The 18,010-nt window shown below is 36.7% G+C and overlaps 1 protein-coding gene across 1 annotated transcript in view; it reads left to right on the top strand.

Annotated features, from left to right (window-relative positions):
- The window catches only part of FOXK1 (forkhead box K1), a 119,120-nt gene extending 110,418 nt beyond the window's left edge, over positions 1 to 8,702 (top strand). The window contains exons 5-9 of the mRNA XM_036741245.1: positions 586 to 779; positions 3,594 to 3,760; positions 3,901 to 4,182; positions 5,368 to 5,592; positions 5,898 to 8,702. Of these exons, the coding sequence (XP_036597140.1) occupies positions 586 to 779; positions 3,594 to 3,760; positions 3,901 to 4,182; positions 5,368 to 5,592; positions 5,898 to 6,115 (1,086 nt within the window). The 3' untranslated portion in view covers positions 6,116 to 8,702. The remainder of the gene's footprint in view (positions 1 to 585; positions 780 to 3,593; positions 3,761 to 3,900; positions 4,183 to 5,367; positions 5,593 to 5,897) is intronic.
- The last annotated feature ends 9,308 nt before the right edge of the window (positions 8,703 to 18,010 follow it).

Raw genomic sequence — 18,010 nt, 5'->3', positions numbered from 1 at the left:
GGTAAGCGTGGGAAGTAGGATTTAGACCCAAGTCTCTCCTGACTTCAGATCTAGGCCTCTTTCCATTAGACAAAGACACTGTGGTCCATCAAGTAGAAATGATTTGGCCAAGATCTCCCAGGAGTCCAGTTAGACTGGAGCATAAGGTGTGTAAAGGGGAGTAATGGGAGATAAGGCTGGAAAAATAGGTTGGGGCTAGAAAGGCAACCACTAATCTTAGCTCTGTCAACTGACTTGCTCTTGGACTACAGATAGTCATTATGACATTTAGTTCTTTTTTGTTGTTTATATAATGAGGAATAACTGTTCTGTGTCATAAAATACAAGTAGAAAAATAATGGTGTTTTTTACAAGTTCTTTTTGCTTTCCCCCAAAACTATGATAAAAGAAAACACACCTTGTCAGCCACCAATTTAATACATTTTTCATGGTCATTTTTCTATAGTTATTTAATTAATCGTTCAGATTATTTTCCATATTTTGTGACTCTCTGTTTACAACAATATCCCTGTAATCTCTTGGTGTTGTTTAAGCTGTTTCCAGGTTGGTCAGTAATTGGTGGATCCACCATTTCTCTCCCTGCAGAATTCTATTCGACACAACCTTTCCTTGAACCGTTACTTTATTAAAGTCCCACGTTCTCAAGAGGAGCCTGGAAAGGGCTCCTTTTGGCGAATTGACCCAGCGTCAGAAGCCAAGCTAGTAGAACAGGCATTCCGGAAACGGAGACAGAGAGGAGTTTCCTGTTTCCGAACACCTTTTGGGCCCTTATCATCAAGGTAAATGTCACTCTGTCCCACTTTTTGGGTTTCTTGTTCTGAAGCTATTAGGAAAAAGAAATTTCACTTTAAATAGAGAGAAGAGTCTTGCTATTTTTTGCTCTCAGAAGCACCCAGATCTTTTAAGAATATGATTCAGAAACTAATGAATTTCTATAATGTTTAAAAGGCAAATTGATTGATGCTACTTGAGCTTTGTAACAGCAAGCACCCTGGCACATCCAGGATGGTCAGCTAGCACAGGTTCTTCAATCTGCTTTTAAAAGAAAGATAGCTTTTAAAGGGGTTAACAGTCTTCTTTTAATTACATTCACTAGTTCAGGGGAAAGGTCAGCACCCTGAATGTAGAGAAAACACAAGCAGAGAAATTAGCACAAAGATCAGCAGACAGGGCTCCAACTGTCCAACTACACCACCAGATGGAGGGAGCATTTACATCTGGGGGCAGGGGAGCTCTTAACAAACAGAGACCTGTCCAGGGAGTCAAAGGTCCTTCTCCTGAGCAAGCCCGCAAAGCAACCTCAAAATAAATATACACTTTTGGCTAATAGGCTCAGTCAGAAGGCATCACAGCCTTCGTGACTCAGTACCTAATTAGTTTAGTACCAAAAGGTGTGAAAGCCTTCCTACAAGCAAACCTCCACCTAAGCAAGCTCCTCCTTAGGCAAGTTCCTCCCCCAATGGGCCTCATGTGATTCAGGATGTATCAGAGCTGTGATTGAACACATGCGGTCACATAGGCCTATTAATGGACAGGGAAGATCTTCCTGTTCCATTAACATTAAAAGCATGATGATCCATGATCCTTTAAAATATACTTGTTAGTTTAGATGATTTATAAAAGTATAAAAATGGCACTAATTTTGATAGCAGTAGCTTTATATTTTAAAATCTGTAACTTTAAGCAGAAGTTACTTTTATAGTTTAAAATTTAGTCTCTAGTATAAGTTACAAATTTGAATTAGAACATTTTACTTCCTTGTCACGGTTTGTCATTGAGAATTCCATTCCTTTTATGATAACAACCAAAATAAAGATTTATTGGCTACGTTAGTGTGGGTGGGAGCTTGCAAAATGGATTTTGACCTTTGGAATGCTCCAACAAAGCCCTTATTTTCTAGAACACCTGATTCTTTTAAAATAGAAATAGAGAAGAGAATTTTCATCAAAGTAATCACTGTTTCTTAAACTGTTTTTCATTTTTAAGTTGTCATTTGATGAATCAACAGACATATATTGAACACTTGGTGTTCTTTGCTATCGGGGAGCTTACGTTCTACAGTCTAGTTGAGGAAACAAGACACATTGCATCTCTAATTGTTAAAGACCAATTAAATACTAAGCTTCATAGTACTGACTGCAGGAATAGCAGGTGTTTAGAAGTAGAAGAAATTGGTATGGATTTGAATAGTTCAGGAAGGTTTGGGGGAAGCAACCGCAGATCTTGAACTAGGCTTTGACCAGGATTTGGATGATGAGTAAAGAGAATGTTCCAGAAGTATTAACAACATGAATAAAGGATAGAAATTAGTTTGTTGTTTATTGCGACAGTAGTGAAGACATTGGCTTGGCTAGAGTAGAGAATTTATCTTGGAGTTCTGGGAAATAAAACTGGATAAATAGCAAGGGGTTAGATTATGAAGAACCTTGAAAGCTAAACAGAGGAGTTTAAGTCAGAACTATAAGGACTATAAGGGAGGGCCTCGTTGAACTGGTATTTTAGAAAGACAAGTCTGGATGTAGTATGAATTTTAAGTTGACAAAAATTGGAATCCAGAATCTTAGTTAGAAGATTGGTCAGGTAATTGAAACGAATCAGAGTCATTTGAAAGTAAGAATCAATAGAGAGGAGATATATGTGTGTGGGAATGGAGGAGGGAGGAGAGTTAAAGATGACTTAAAGTTGTCTAGCTGAGAAGACTGGGTGATTTTTCATAGTAATGTTTTAAATATTGGCTGGAAATTTCAGTACCTACTCTCTTTGCATCCCCCATCAGCCCTGTTTTAGACACTGCTTCTCCTACATCTCATCTCCCCCAATTGTGTCCCAATTCCCTTAAAAAGGGCTCTACTACTTCCCCTTCTCTCCTTCTCCTTCCCCTTCTTTGTCTCTCTTTCTCCCTGTCTTGCTCCTTCTCTCATTCCGTCTCCTAATTGAAATAGTTTGATAGTGCTCCTGTTTCCAGTAACAGAACTTGATTAAGGTGTCATTAAGTCCAACTTTGCTCCATAAGCCCTGTTCTTTGACCAGAAATCACATGCCAGCAATAAAGCTACTAAGCGTGGGAGGTTTTATAGAGCCTTAATGAAGACGAATGAACTTTTCATTTGTTCATTTGTTATATGTTTGTTATGTATGTAAAACAAGTTGTACTCCCCGCTGTTCATTTTGCTTTCTCAACTGTGAATTTTTGCATATAGATAATTTAATATATGGAATAGGGGCCAGCTGAAAGTGGGATTCTTAACTGCAGAATGCTAAGACATGTTCCTGGAAGGCTGGCTTGTGTTCTCAGTCAGGGAGTAGATGCTCTTGAAATGTAGCTTTTACTGCAAAGTCACAAACAAGAAACTCTTCTCTCATTTAATGGAGCTTTAAAACTGGTTTATGTTGTCAGTTGGCAAGCCATCACTGCCAAGAGTGGTTGTGTTGGATATATATTAGGAGGCGGGAGCAACACAAGAAGGTTTAGCAAAGGGCTGGAGTGTAGGATATAGCTGTTGGAGTTTTTTTTAGTTTCCTGCCACCGTTATATTTAAGCCCTTTGGACTTTTACTGACATAACATGATGCTTCTCTTGTTTTTTTTTTAAGGAGTGCTCCTGCTTCACCTACTCATCCGGGGCTAATGTCCCCTCATTCTAGTGGCCTACAGACTCCAGAGTGCCTGTCTCGGGAGGGTTCACCCATTCCACATGACCATGATTTTGGATCAAAATTAGCCTCTGTTCCAGAGTATCGGTATTCACAAAGTGCACCTGGTAAGGATTATCTGTTTTGTTTTGGTTTTTTATGTGTTGGTATGTTGTTTTAAATTCAATACTCTTGAACCAGAGAGAGGTTTTTTTTAAATACCATGTAATCTATAGACTTTATCTTTCTCACTTTTTATACTCTTTAGGTTCTCCTGTTAGTGCTCAGCCAGTAATAATGGCTGTTCCTCCCCGACCATCTAACCTCGTGGCCAAACCAGTTGCTTACATGCCAGCTTCAATCGTGACTTCACAGCAGCCTTCTGGTCATGCAATTCATGTTGTGCAGCAAGCTCCCACTGTTACAATGGTCAGGGTTGTGACCACATCTGCTAATTCAGCTAATGGATACATACTTACCAGTCAGGGCACAGCAGGAAATAGCCACGAAGCAGCAGGCACAGTTTTGGACTTGGGCAGTGAACCAAGAGGTAACCTGTCTATTTGGTAATTTCATTAGATGTTGATGTAGACAACTTTGGCCTTTGTAAAATATAAACTGAATTAGAACTGGTTTCTGAACGGCAAAGAGCACAGCTAATGGAAGCATGGATGAGTTGTGGCAGAAGTACAGTGGCAGAAGATGATTTCTTAAAACCGTTTCTGTAACCCATGAACTATATTTGCATTAATTATACTTTTTTATTAGAAATCCTGCTCTTTATTTAATAGGTCACAAAACAGATTTCTTTGAATACTTGGCAGTTTTTCTTCAAGATTACATGCACTAAGTATCTGGATCTTTTCTAAAATTGAAATATAAAGTTTTTAACATAAAAAGAATCCGCCTGTGGAAATGAGTTTGTTGTAGCAATAGGACCTCTAATGAAGAGGTCATTCCCTTTCTAGAAATTCTGACTTTCATGAGCTTAGTGGGATGTCTCATAAAATTTAAGTCACTGTAAAAAAAAATTGCCTCAGCTCTTTTAAACTAAGTAATATCTCTTAGTTGTTATCTTCTGATTGCTCTGCTTTATCTCTTCACAGTATTTTTGTGGCACTATCAATAGGAGTATTGCATTTTTGTGAGTAACTGCTTTTGTAACACTTCAGGCAAATAAAAGCATTGTCGATATTATGTTTTTAAAATCAAATTATAGATATTTGAAATTTGAGTGATTATGTTAATCAGATGAAGAAAACTTATGGGGTTTTTTCATTTGTGTGATGAAGGTGGTACTATTTAGACATAGAAATAATCAGCTATTTGATGTTTTTTAAAAAGTCATGTATATTTGTTTGAGGCTAACTTATGTGCTCCATAGGAAATATCTCATTCAGTTTACTGGGAATTAATAGGGGATTCGTGAACTTTTCATTTAATGAATATCATGGCCTTCTGACAGTACACTTGAAATTTGAAAATTTTCTGCTTAAAAAGGACTCTAAATCTTTTCCCATTTTCAGTCAACATGACTTAAACAAATAGTGGATTGAGTGCCCTGAAACTCTGCCCACAAAACGTATTATTAACCTAAGTCTATAGGATCTGTGTTCCTGAAATTCAATTACACTATTCTTTTTTATCAGTTCTGATATGTTGGTGTCAAATAAAAATTAGGAGAAATGCCTCTAGTTAGTTTGTCTGTAATATGATATTCTTTAAATTTTGGTAGCTTTGGAAGATAAACCTACAATTGCATTCGCAACAATTCCAACTGCCAGCCGAGTCATCCAGACAGTGGCCAGTCAGATGGCTCAGGGAGTTCCAGGACAAACAGTTACAATACTTCAGCCAGCAACACCAGTGACCATTGGGCAACACCAGCTCCCAGTTAGGGCAGTGACACAAAATGGAAAGCATGCTGTTCCTACTAACAGCATCACTGGCACTTCTTACGGTAAGATTTTAGTAGTCTTTGCATTCATTTTCTTCCTCCACTTTATTCCTTAGATTCTTCTCAGTTCTCCTGCTGTGTGATCTTTGCTGTGGTAAATGCAAAATGTGGAGTGTTTTACTCAGTACAGCTGTCATAGATGTCCTCAAGTTGAATATGTTGTAGATTTTTCCATCATAATTTTTGAGTGTGGTGGTAAACTTCTTTTCTCTGTCACTTAATTACCAGATAGGTGATTGACCTTTGTTCTGAAGAACAAGTGTTGGTGTCAGTTTTACATATTAAGTCTATGTCTCTTCCATTCCCAGCCCTTACAAATCCACTGCAACTTCTCGCAGCCCAGGCTAGCTCCTCCACTCCTGTAGTGGTTACTCGGGTGTGTGAAGTGGGCCCAGAAGACCCAGCAGCCTCCTCAGGGGAGCCAGACGTCAAAAGACCTCGGTTGGAGGAACCCAGCGGAACTGTTGTGGCACAGGCAGGGGTGATAACATCTACAACCCCACAAGGGCAAGGCACCGGTGAATGAAGTACCTGGGAAAGGAGCTGGAATATAGGTGGAGCAGAAGGCACATCAAAAGGAATGGTAGAACAGACGTGTAACTGCCTAAACAGCCGCTTATCTTAACAGATAAGAAAGACAGCTCCACAGCTCATCAGATCTCGAGGTGCCAAACAGATTGGGAAAAGCTTCCGTCTACCTGTACCTGGAATTCAGCTCAGCCTTTACTTTTGTTTTCCTCTTCCATACCTTTTAGTTAAAAAACAAAAAAAAACAAAACAAAGCAAAAACCCACATAAACAAATACAGACAACTGATTGTATGACTGCTGGGAATTCTTTTTTTTTTTTTTTTTTCAGCACCTCCTGTTTTTCCCCAGCCTTTTCTTCAAGAGGCTAGGGAAGAGATTGCAGTTCAGTATCTCAAGGAATGTATCACAAATGTCTGCTCCACAAGAAGAAGGTTCCTTATTTCTCCAATGCCTTAATGCTGCCTCTCAGAGTTTGACACTGATGTTCTTAAGGAAGAAGCCTTGACCATCACAAGAAGACTGACACAGGTTATCATAGTGACAGCATTAAAGTAGCATGGTACCCAACAAACAATTCTTTTAAAGAAAAATAATCGTATTTAGAATGAATTCTTATTTATGTAGGAGGTTATGAGAGCAGGTTGTTGGGGTGGGGACCAGGGGGGTAGAGCCACAGGAATTGACCAATTTGTTATTTCATAAATGTCTTTTTTCATAGAAAGGCAAAAGAGAAGGTATTGACATTAGTATTATTTTTAACTGGTTTGATTTTGACCCCACAATGTTTCTTGCTTTGTTCAGACATGTACCATCTGTTTTTAAGCTAAGCCTACATACATCTTTGACAGAAGTTGAAGGAATGCCCCGCCTTTTTTGTGTTTAGTTTCACCATGCATGATGCATGCATTAATCACACCATGGAGTTAATCCACAGCTGTAACTGTTAATGTCATGTTAGGGGAAATTATGATAGCTTCCTGTATTTGCCTCAGTACTGTTGTAACATCCTTTGGTTGGAAGACTGGTGAAAACCTGATGGGCTAAATTATAACAGTAGTATCCAGGTTTCAGTATTTGGAGTGAACGTAATCAGAACTGAGCCTCTGTCCTGTCTTCCCTGTAGTAGTAGTAAAGTTACATTGTAACTAGGTGTTCTAGACAGAACTGTGTGGCTCACTTGATGCGAAAGAAAACAGAGCAGAGGTTTCTCAGAACTGTTCTTTCCATAACCTAATGTAAGACATAATATTCTCAGCATAGCTGGTTGCAGTTTTATAATCTTTTTATTTAAATTTTACCCAAATTCCAGTTTTCTTTTACAGGTTATCATTGCAGTTGGAAAATATTTCCTTTATCGAAAACACCAAAATCTTTGGGGTCTGTTTAAGGTAATGGAAACTATCTTCCCAAATAATGAGGCTGCTCACTGGTATCCACCTTCTCCCAGGGTTTAGTCACCCTCTCTGTCCCAATTTGCTTTGTGGCCAAAAAGAAATAAATAAATAGCAGTTCTCTCTGAAGAAGAAAAGCAAAGTGCTTCAATATAATGAATCTGTGTTCCTTAGGAAAATGCCTTCTAAACTTGTACACTTGGCAGATTTGATCTATGTCAAGTATGTTGAAAGGAGGTGAGAACATATGGAATTTTATTGTCTGTTCAGATTTTTATCGGTCTGTTTTCCTGAGCAGTATGCAGGAGGGATGAAAGAATGCTTCTGTTGGAAAATTATCTCTTATTTTGCTAAATATTTTGGTGCTGCTTCTCCCAATAGTCAGTCATCATTAGGAGAAAAAAAATGTACACAAAAATGTTGTACACAAAATTCAAGTGTCAGGAAATGTTTTTCTTTTTCTTTTTTTTTTTCTTTTTCTTTTTTTTTTTTAAGAAAAAAAAGCCAGGAGTACCTTCCTTTTCCCCAACCTCCACAGCCAGTTAACTCTGTTTAGAGCTGGTTCATCTCTATAAGCCCTGTTAGAAAAACTGCAGTGGTGTTCAGAACTTCCCCATAAAATATATGAGACAAATTAAAGGCAAGAAAATTTCATAGGAATTAGAAACTAACCAACAATTTTCTGCTTTAAAACAAAAGAATTAACTGTTTTCTTTTTAATTATTTAAATCAGTGGGCATTATTAAGCCTGCTTTAGAGATTAACAATTTGCAGTCAAAACCCATTAATTTAACCAGAAGCTTAAGAGGAAGGTGGCCTGGTGAGACACCAGGAAAAGAGAGCTCTACCACAATCACCCTTTACACCGTTGTGTCCTCTTCAGTCAGGATCAGAGGGAACTGGCTCCTCTTATAAAAAATTACTGAGCCCTTCATGAAATGTTCCATTTTGCCCAATAAAAGGAAAAGGGAAAATGTATATGTGACTAAATTTTAAAAGGGTATCACAGTCACAAAAACATTATTACTGACATCCGTGCAAGATTAAGGATGAAAAAAGTTTCAGAGCAGTGAGAATGAGATAATTAGCAGTGCAGTTCTCAGAGATACTTTCCCCACCTTTTAATGATGATAAATTATGCTCCATTCCACACTTACATTTTCGTAAATGTGTGCGTGTGTGTGTGTGTGTGTGTGTGTGTGTGTGTGTGTGTGTGTGTGTGTGGTGGGGGGGGGAGGCAGAGAGAGAAATTAGATTGAATGAGAGATGAGTGATGAATTAATTGATGTCAGGCAGACTTCATTCTGCACTGACAACTTCAATTACTAACAAAACCAGGGCCTTGTTCAGGCTAGAGGATCTGTAATTAATGACTTTTTAGGGCTACCAGTTGCTTCTTTAACCATCTTTAATTGGTGTTTGTTCTAAGTACTCCGTGTATATAGCCTAGTAGAAGGAAATGACTTAAGGTGGTGGGAGCTATGTTTGGTCTTCAGTTATCATGGCTACTACAGACTTTCTCCTTTCCAAGCTGGGATCTTCTGCAGAAAACACTCCATGTTGGGAGGTTAGAAGAAAATGGTGGCTTTGCATATTTTTTTTAGTATTTGTTTCTGTCTTTTGCTTCATCTGAACTTATTACTTCCATCTGTTAGTTTGTTTTATTGATATCAGAAAGCACTAACTGCTTTATCTGTGCAAACTTTGTCTTGGTAATGGTTGGTCCACAACGAGAAAGGAAAAGGGTGGTAAATAGGGAAAGAGGGAAACAGCAAAATTTCAATGGAAGGAATTTCCCCTTCTTGAGATTTTTAGCACCTTAAACTTCTGCAAGAGTTGCATGATGAAGGAAATAAAAAGGATCAAGGTCAAGAGAAGAGTGGTGGATATTGGGGAAATTGTTACCCATAATAGATCCTTTGTTTTATAATAACCTTAGAAAGGTTTAAATTATAGCCAGGAAATATTGCCTTATATCTTCTAAGCCAGTATTCATGGCAGAGATATCTGGCAGAAATGCCAAAGTGGGATGTATGGTGACTTTAGATATTCCTGGAAAGAACCTTTACCATTTGGGACTGAGGCCGGGAAAGCAGTATGTATCTAGATTTGTCTGATAGGTGCTGCTCTAATCCTGGAGTTCATCTCATCTTTGTCTTCCTTCCATCTTGGTATGTGTGTTCACATTTGCCTCCTCCCTTTTGTGGCTCCCTTTCTTTGCTTCCTACCTGAAAAGCAGGAAATTTGCTTATAAAAAATTTTAATTTTTAAGAATCCAGGAAAACATAAATCTATATATACACACAAAAACATAAGAAACCCTCCCCCAGAAGTTCTACCAGTTAGTCTAAGTGTGTTCATTCTCCTCTTCATTCTCTCTAAATGTATTTTGTGGTGGTGTTGATATTGGTGATATAAGAACAGTACTTCACAATTGACAAGCCCTTAGAACAGTTGGTAGACAATTTTTAACTTGTGTGTTGGTATTTGGATATCAATTTGTAGAGACTATCGTCTGTCTCCTATCTCCTTTTATTATTAAGGCATCACAACCAAAGGTTATGCTTCATTAGTTAATATGTGATTAATGTTAAACACCAAAGGTCAGTAATTCTGTGTTCTTTATTGAATTTTCATGTAATAGAGCATCACACTAAGCACTGTGGGGAGATACAGAAGAAATAGAAGGGCCCCTAACCTCAAGGAGTTTGCTGATCTGATGTTTTGTTCCATGAGTTTACCTCTGTCAAAACAGTATCCATCTGTTCTATTAGAACAAGAACCATTCTTACCTTTTTTTTTCACTCTGATTTTTTTATTATGATATCTTGTCCAAATCTCACTTCTTTTTCCTTTAAGCAGAATATAAAGTGGTATAATTTAAATGACTTTTGGGGACTCAGGTGGATCATTCTTTTATTTCTTCTGAGTTTTGTAAATATACATATTATATATACACATACATGTATGTGTGTATATATATTATACACACACACACACACACATATATTCTCTCATTTGGTTTGGAAAAAATTAGCTTCCCCCTCCCCCCAACTGGGAGAGCTGCCTTAGTTTTAAAAACAAAATTCATTGAAATATACCAAAATACTGTTCCAGACACATATTTGCTCTTATAAGTGTTGTTTGTTTCTCTGTCGTATCCATTACCATGGTAGCTAGTGCTTTCAGGTTTGCCTACTGATTAGTGGTGGCTTTACCACCTTGGATGAATTGCATTTTAAGGTAATCTGAATCCATTGCTCAGAGAAGAGATTGGAAGCATTTCCAACAAATGGATGGGTATAAAGAAAAAAGTAGAATGAATAGTGACTTCTAAGTCTGGAGTAATATTCTGTCAGTTTTCCTGAGGGCATCTGGTTTTGTGATATATTGTAAACTGCTTATAGGTCCTTTTTTCTCTCATTTACCACCCTTGCTCTTCTTCCTCCCCCTCCCCCAAAATAAAACAGTTAAAGAAAAAATTTAGAGGTGAAAGGAATATCACAATCTTTATGCTTGCATGCTTATACTATTCAAACCTAAGTGGCAGTGTTATTATTTAGACTACTATATATGGGTGTACAAGCATTTTGCATGACAACTCTGTTAGTCCTGAGGCCACGAGACATATTCCATTAATTGTCATTGGAGTATTTTGTTGGGCAGAGTGGGATGGGATTTCATCTGACTTTTGGTATTTCTTCAAAATAATTTGGCACTACCATGAAGGTGGACATTTCAAAGTGAGGTGTGTGGGATCAACTGGTTTTATTAGAAATTGAGTTTTTCTTATATCCTTTTCATTTAGCATAAGTAGTAGCATTACTCACTTGGTAACTTGGAGAGTTCTGATGAGAGAGAAAAAAAGAGAGAGAGCCTTTTTTGTTTTGTATTTTTTAAAATGTATGTCTTTTTACTTTATAGTTGTGCTTTTGAAACCAGCAGCAGGTCTTTCATACACAATTTTGGCTGTGAAAAAGTACTAGAAGAATCTTTTTTCCATAGGTTATTAAACTTGCAGAGTTTGAACAGAAATGCAGTTGAAAGGCAGAGGTTACATAGCATTGTCATATTTTCTTTTGTACTCAGAAGTGTTGCAGTTAAATGACGTTTTTTGCTATTCCAGTTTTATCTTGTTTGCCTCTTTTTCCCTGAGAGAACATCTACTTTAGGGAAAATTCTGTACCCTCTGGATATTTTAAAAAAATACTTTAAACAACCATTGTGCATACATCTGTGTCTTGTACCTCTCTGCAGAAGAGAGCACTACTATGCTAAAAAAAAAAAACTAACGACTGGCCAAAATGATTGTAAAACACTTTGCAAATATACAGGCTATATGATTGCTAAATGGTGTCATCATCATTTCTTGGGTTATACCTCAGTGATACATAAATAGAAATGAAAATAAAAGCCCTCTAGCTTATTTAATCCACAACTTACTGTTTTTTTTTCTTAGAATGAGAATTTTTACCTACAACCTTAGTGTGAGTTGTCTTTATTTTAATATTACCTAGGAACAATGTTATTTAATAAAAAGCATTTTAGTTTTCTTGCTGCTACAGAGACCAAATTGTTATATACATAGGACACAATTGCTTCTGAGATTCATTTAATCTTCTTGAGGTCAGGGTTAAATAAACCTGCAGTAGAAGTCTCTTGACTTAACCAAAATTACTTTGCATTTCTACTTCCCACTATTTCCAAATTGTGTCCTTATATTTATGACACTCACAAATACAAGTTCTTTCCCTGTATCCTCTTTTCCACATCAGGGTTTTTTTAAATGCTCAGGATATGGTTCCATTCATCCTTATGCTCATTGTATCTGTTCTCTCAGTTTGATACAACAGCTTTCCACATTTTATCTTCAAAGAAAATGTGGAAAGCTGCTACATTTAGTGCACAGTAAATAACTTGGAAATGTTGCATTACAGGAATTCTAAGTTGTGGTGTATGTTTGGGTGCAGGCAAACAATGCCTTTACTCCTGGAGCGTACCTCACCCCAGGCTCCCACTGCCCAGAGTGTTGGCAGAGTTTGGTCAGGACATTGTTTTCTTTGGATCAGCATCCATTAAGGGACACCTCTCATGTATCTGCTTGACTTCACTGAAGCAGGTGTTGGGTCTTCTCTGCCAGTTACATGGCACGTTACATTGGCCTCAAGGATCCTGCTCAGCGCAGTACAGTTGTAGCAAAGTTTCCATCCCAGTTGCCTGGAAGAATGGTGTTCATTACCTACCCATTAAGGTTTCCTCTTGACTGCAGTCTAAAATATTGCCGTTTCACTGAATGTGTTGAGAAAGCAATTTCTTAAGCTAAAGAGAAAAGGTATAATTTGAGGTATAATTTTGATTTAATTTTTTAAAGGCATACGTTTATTTAGGATGTGGCTTTGGAGATCTCAGATTGAAGAAGAGAGACCATTTCTTTATAACTTTATTTAAAATCTTGCTGCTAGGAAAGAGATAAGGATCTTCAAAACCTTAACCTAACTAACCCCTTTATTCAGAAACAAGCCATAACTCATTAAGAGAACAGAAAATAAATTCTCTCACATTTATGTCCCAGATTCTCTTCTTAAATATATTTATGAATTATGTATGTAACATAATTTGTATGTTTGCATAACTATCCCCTTTGAATGTAAATGGTACTTTAAATTACTTTTATACAAATGGATATTAAAACCAGGCACTAATCCTAGGAGATGTACGTAGAGTGTAGCTTAGGAAATGGAGACTGAGCTTATTGTCCTTAGACTTCTGTGTCCAGTAACTGTATCCTTTCTCTTACCTGGCAGGACTATATCGTTTCTCCATTTTGTATCTCCTTACCCCAGTAGAGATCCGTTATTTCATATAGTTCCATATAAGCTACGTTTCTACTAGCAGAGATCTTTCTAATAACCGTCTTTCAAATTCCTATCTTCTATAAAGTGACATGTAAAGAAAGAAGAGAATGCACTTTTGCAATGTCTAGAGTCCTGAGGTCCCTTTAAATTATTTTTTATACTATATCACTCAAATTCATAATTGTTTGAAATGGTGTTTCCGTAGCTTCCTTCTGATGGTGACAAGGAAGGATAGGGATAATAAAGGAAATAATCTTGAAATTACAAGATAAACTAGAAGGAAGTTAGGTGAAAAGTATATGCAAGAGTTAAGAGAAGGAGGATATAGCAGGGTTAATAAAATTGATGCCCTGGCCATCTGAATTTGCATACAAGCTACAAACAGAATGTTAAAGTGCTATTCAAAAACTATGTCATTGCAGTTATAAGAACATCTACTGAGTGTGATATTTCTATTTCTCCTCTTTTTCTGGATAGACTGAAATCTGTCTCTGAAGTCTTAAGCCCCTATTTGTCCATGACATCCCCTAAAGCTAATCATTATAAATGTTTGTGTAATTAGCATTTTTATTGTATTTCTGACCCTTTGAGTATAAATTTCATTTGATGATGTTTAAGGAAGTTATAACTAACTTGGCATACTCATAGTGGCACTGTCTTGAAGTAGGAGCAGAATGACTGCTAAGCATTTCATTGTATTCTTCCAGAAACCCAATTAAAATCTTTTCTTAGGATTTAGTGAGTTTTGGGCATTTCCAGATATCTTTCTCATCTTTTAAACAATAGCCATACAATTTTCTGTCTAGCACTTTAGGAAAAAGTTGTTTGGTTTTTTTTTTAATTCACTTTAAAGCTACTTACTTGCTTTTATGGGAGAAATGCTATTCTCAAAAATAATCAGTTTTTGCATTCTCTTGTTACACACAAGCTTTAGTAATCGTTCTTGGGAAGAAAAAGCTAGTGTAATGTTGACAAATTCTGGCCTTCAACAGGGATAGAGTCATGGCAGAACTGATTTATTTACAATAGTTGAAAATGAGTCACCTCCATTAAAAAGATAGTGAAGGATAAATCAAACTGAGTCCCCATTCTACTTTACTGGGAAGTAAACCAGCTATCTCTTGATTTCTTAGCTTTTAGTAGACTGACCATATTCAGATGGTGGCATAGGAGTTCTGAAAAGGCCATCAAAAAATCAGGGCTATTGTAATGTTCCTAAAATTTAAAAGGGTAATTCTACCATATGAAGATGATCTTTCTTTTTAAACTAATAAGTGGAGGAGGTTTTGTTTTTCTTTTTTTTTTAAAGGGAGCTAAAGCATCTTAGAATTCTGGAATGCTTTCTTCACTCTGGCAGCATAGGCATTTTCAAATCCAGCTGTGTTTCAATAGGATATGTAGCTTCATATGTATCTTCTACATTTAGAAGGTGAGAGTTGATTGTGTTAAACATTTGACGTCCTTCATATGCAAAAGGCTTCTGACCCATAGGTCAGACAAGGTACACGAGGCACTGAGTTTCCTTTTGTTGTGATGGGATGTGTTGAACCAGCCATATTCTAATTTGTTAGCCTTTGTGACTGATGGCGCAAAGTGTGAGCCTGCTGAAGTGCAGTGAAGGCTGCCTGGCTTAAAAGCAAAGTTCTTTTCTCTACTGGAAGGTATGACCTTAGATTTATTAACATCGTTCTCTAACCAGCTAAACTAACTGGCTTAGATATTAAATGTATAAAAGAAATACAAATGGAGAAACTTTTTAAATTCAAATACTTTTTTTTTAAAAGAAAGACAGTTTTACCTAAAATTTTCTCTCTTTTTTATGTGGATTGTTTCCTGTACCACGGAAGACTAGATGAAAGAAGAAAAAAAAAAGTCTAGATTCCAGAGTACCTTCATGGGCTTGGCTAAATTCAGGAAAACAGAACCTCAAATATTCCTTACATGTACAGATGACTAAAGAGAAGCTATATATAGAGTCTCTTCCTCTGCCTGACAGTTTGGCACTTAATTTAAGGAAGTGGATAAGATAAAGCCAGCTTTATGGATTGTTGTTGTTTTTTTTCCTTATCCAAACATGTAAAGATACTTTTGAGTGTGAGAATGTGTGCATATGTGTGTGGTGGTGTTTTGTTTTGTTTTTTTTTACAGTGGCTGTTTAAAGTGTTTTTCACAACTTGTTTAATAATCAGTGCTTTAAAAAGCAGGTGGTGTCTCTGTAAAGTGGGAGCTTGGGTCTATGGCATTGGATGTAAATTTTAGGTCATATCATATTGTAATGTTTCACTATCTGTGGGGGGAGAAACCAAACTGGTCTGTTTATATGAATTGTGGGAAACTAAGAAAGGTGTAAAAACCAGCTAACAGGGTGGTGAGGAAAGAGGACTATCATAAAGATGGAAAAACCAGCATCTAAGGTTAGACCTGTGTTTTCATTTCAAATGGGATACAGTATTTTTTTTATAAGGAGCCATACTTTTTTTTTAAAGTAATTTGAGATCTGAATGTGATTTCTAATTGTATCAGACGTTAATGTTTTAAAGCTATAACAAAGTTTAAAATTTCTACTTTTTTTCATTTATTTTAACTGTTCTGTTATCTGTTATCTAAAATTGATGTATGTGGTTGGGAGAAGTTTTGCTTTTCCCCTTAGCATTTGTTTCTATAACCAGAAATAAAATTATATATTAAAGAAATGACACCCAAAAAAACAGTTTGTAGTCCTTTTAAATAGTATATATAGGAAATCTTGGTTCCAACAGTTCCTGACTTGTAGCAATTTGTTCTAATTATTTTGAGTTACAGCTGCTTATATTGAAGTTTCTGAAGGCTAAAGGACAATGAATGATAAAAATCTTTCCTCTTTTATTTTTCCTTTGGATCCTATTACTAGAAAGAGTCAGTTTGGCAAAGAAGACACTTCACATGTTCTCATCACAATATATTTCTTGGGCAAACATTTCCACTTTCACCTAGACATAAAGGATATTGGTGTTTGGGGTCACTTGATGCTCTTAGATTCTTGGCATTACATGGGATTAGGCACTCGAAGAGAGAACTTTGTTTCATGGGCTACTCACTAGGTTTGTGAAATCCCTGAAACTAAATATTTAAAACTTCAAAACCATTAACATGTAATTCAGTTATCATCTATTCACCCCTCTTCTCCACCCCACTTCCTCCAACCCTTCTTCACTCCACTCCTACCACCCTTCTCATTCTGCTGCTCTTCCAGAGTAGTACCTAGTTCCACTTAATTTGCTGGGATATATATCTTTATCTTCAGTACACATACATAGATCAGCTATGTAGAAGACAGACTATTGATACATCTAAAGTCACTCCTGGTACAGAAATTGGTGTTGTGATGGGTAAAAGACTCCTTGCAAATCTTCTGTCCCCAGCTTTATAGAAGATGGCATATCAGAATCAATTGGATGAGAAGTGTCTGAGATAGATTTTTACTATCTTCTGTTTTACTTCTAAACAGAGCCAAGTGAAAACAAAATGCACCTATATCTGTGTAGTTCTCTTCATCTTATGTATTCCTGTTTGTTAGGTTGGTTGTTAGTATTTTAGTGATCATGCTGTACATTTTCTATGTGGTGCCCTAAAACAGTAAGTGTTCAAGTAGTATTTAAGTAATTGCAGTGAAGTGTTTATTAAGCTGAATTTTAAACCTTTAGTTAAAAGTTATACTTTTGTTTTGTCCCTGCCTTGAGTTTTTTATAAAGATGTATGTTGACCAAATGTTTCTGGTATCAAAGCTTTCCAGTTTTCATGACTCTGAATCAATATCCCATTCAGCTAAATACATTTCATTTGGTTTACATTTTTCAAATTTACCATATCTAAACTTTTAACTATATGTATAGGAAGAATTTTTCTTGCTATTTCCTTCATAAGATCTGTATTATGTGCCCTGATGTGAGGTCAGCAAACTCAATATATTTTAAGTTTTTCCAAAAACAAGAAATTGAGTAAAGATTATAAGTTCTCTAACCCTAGACCTCCAGTGAGCTCAATTGACTAATTGGCTATTTAGGTTTAGAAAGAGAAGCAGAACAGCAAAATCGTTCAGTGGATTCAGTCTCTGGGGTTTAGCAGTATAGACTTCCAAGATTGCCAGCTGCTGGACCTCTGTGTTGGATATTAACCAAGGATGTATTAATACAAGAAGTTGTAAAGCTTACTAGAGAAAAAGAAATTAGATTCCTTAACAAGAAACAGAAGCAAATGACTGTGACCCATTTTCTTATGAACTTAACTTTTAAAACCTTAGATCAGCTGTATGTACCAAGAAAGGCAGCATGATACATTGGTAGAGAGTTGAACTGAACCAAGATCTGGGTTCAGGTGTCACCTCTGACACATGCTGGCTGTGTGACCCTAGGCAATTCACTTAACCTCAGACAACCCTGTAAGACTAAACAAACAGTTTTGTCTGTCTTTGATAGAGGGAGTTTGCTCACCCAGGGCTTTCTGCAACAGAGAAATCACATGTCCCAACCAAGATTCATAGACAAGATGACATGTGCCACAAGTAAGGAAGATGATGCCAAATGCAAACCATCACTGATGGGAATAGCAATGAAAATATACAACTTCCTATTATCTGACCTACTCTAATAAAACCTCATAAATGGCT

Source organism: Trichosurus vulpecula, chromosome 1 (genome assembly GCF_011100635.1).
Source record: "Trichosurus vulpecula isolate mTriVul1 chromosome 1, mTriVul1.pri, whole genome shotgun sequence".
Classification (NCBI taxonomy): Eukaryota; Metazoa; Chordata; class Mammalia; order Diprotodontia; family Phalangeridae; genus Trichosurus; species Trichosurus vulpecula.
This window is presented reverse-complemented; position numbering and strand designations above follow the sequence as displayed.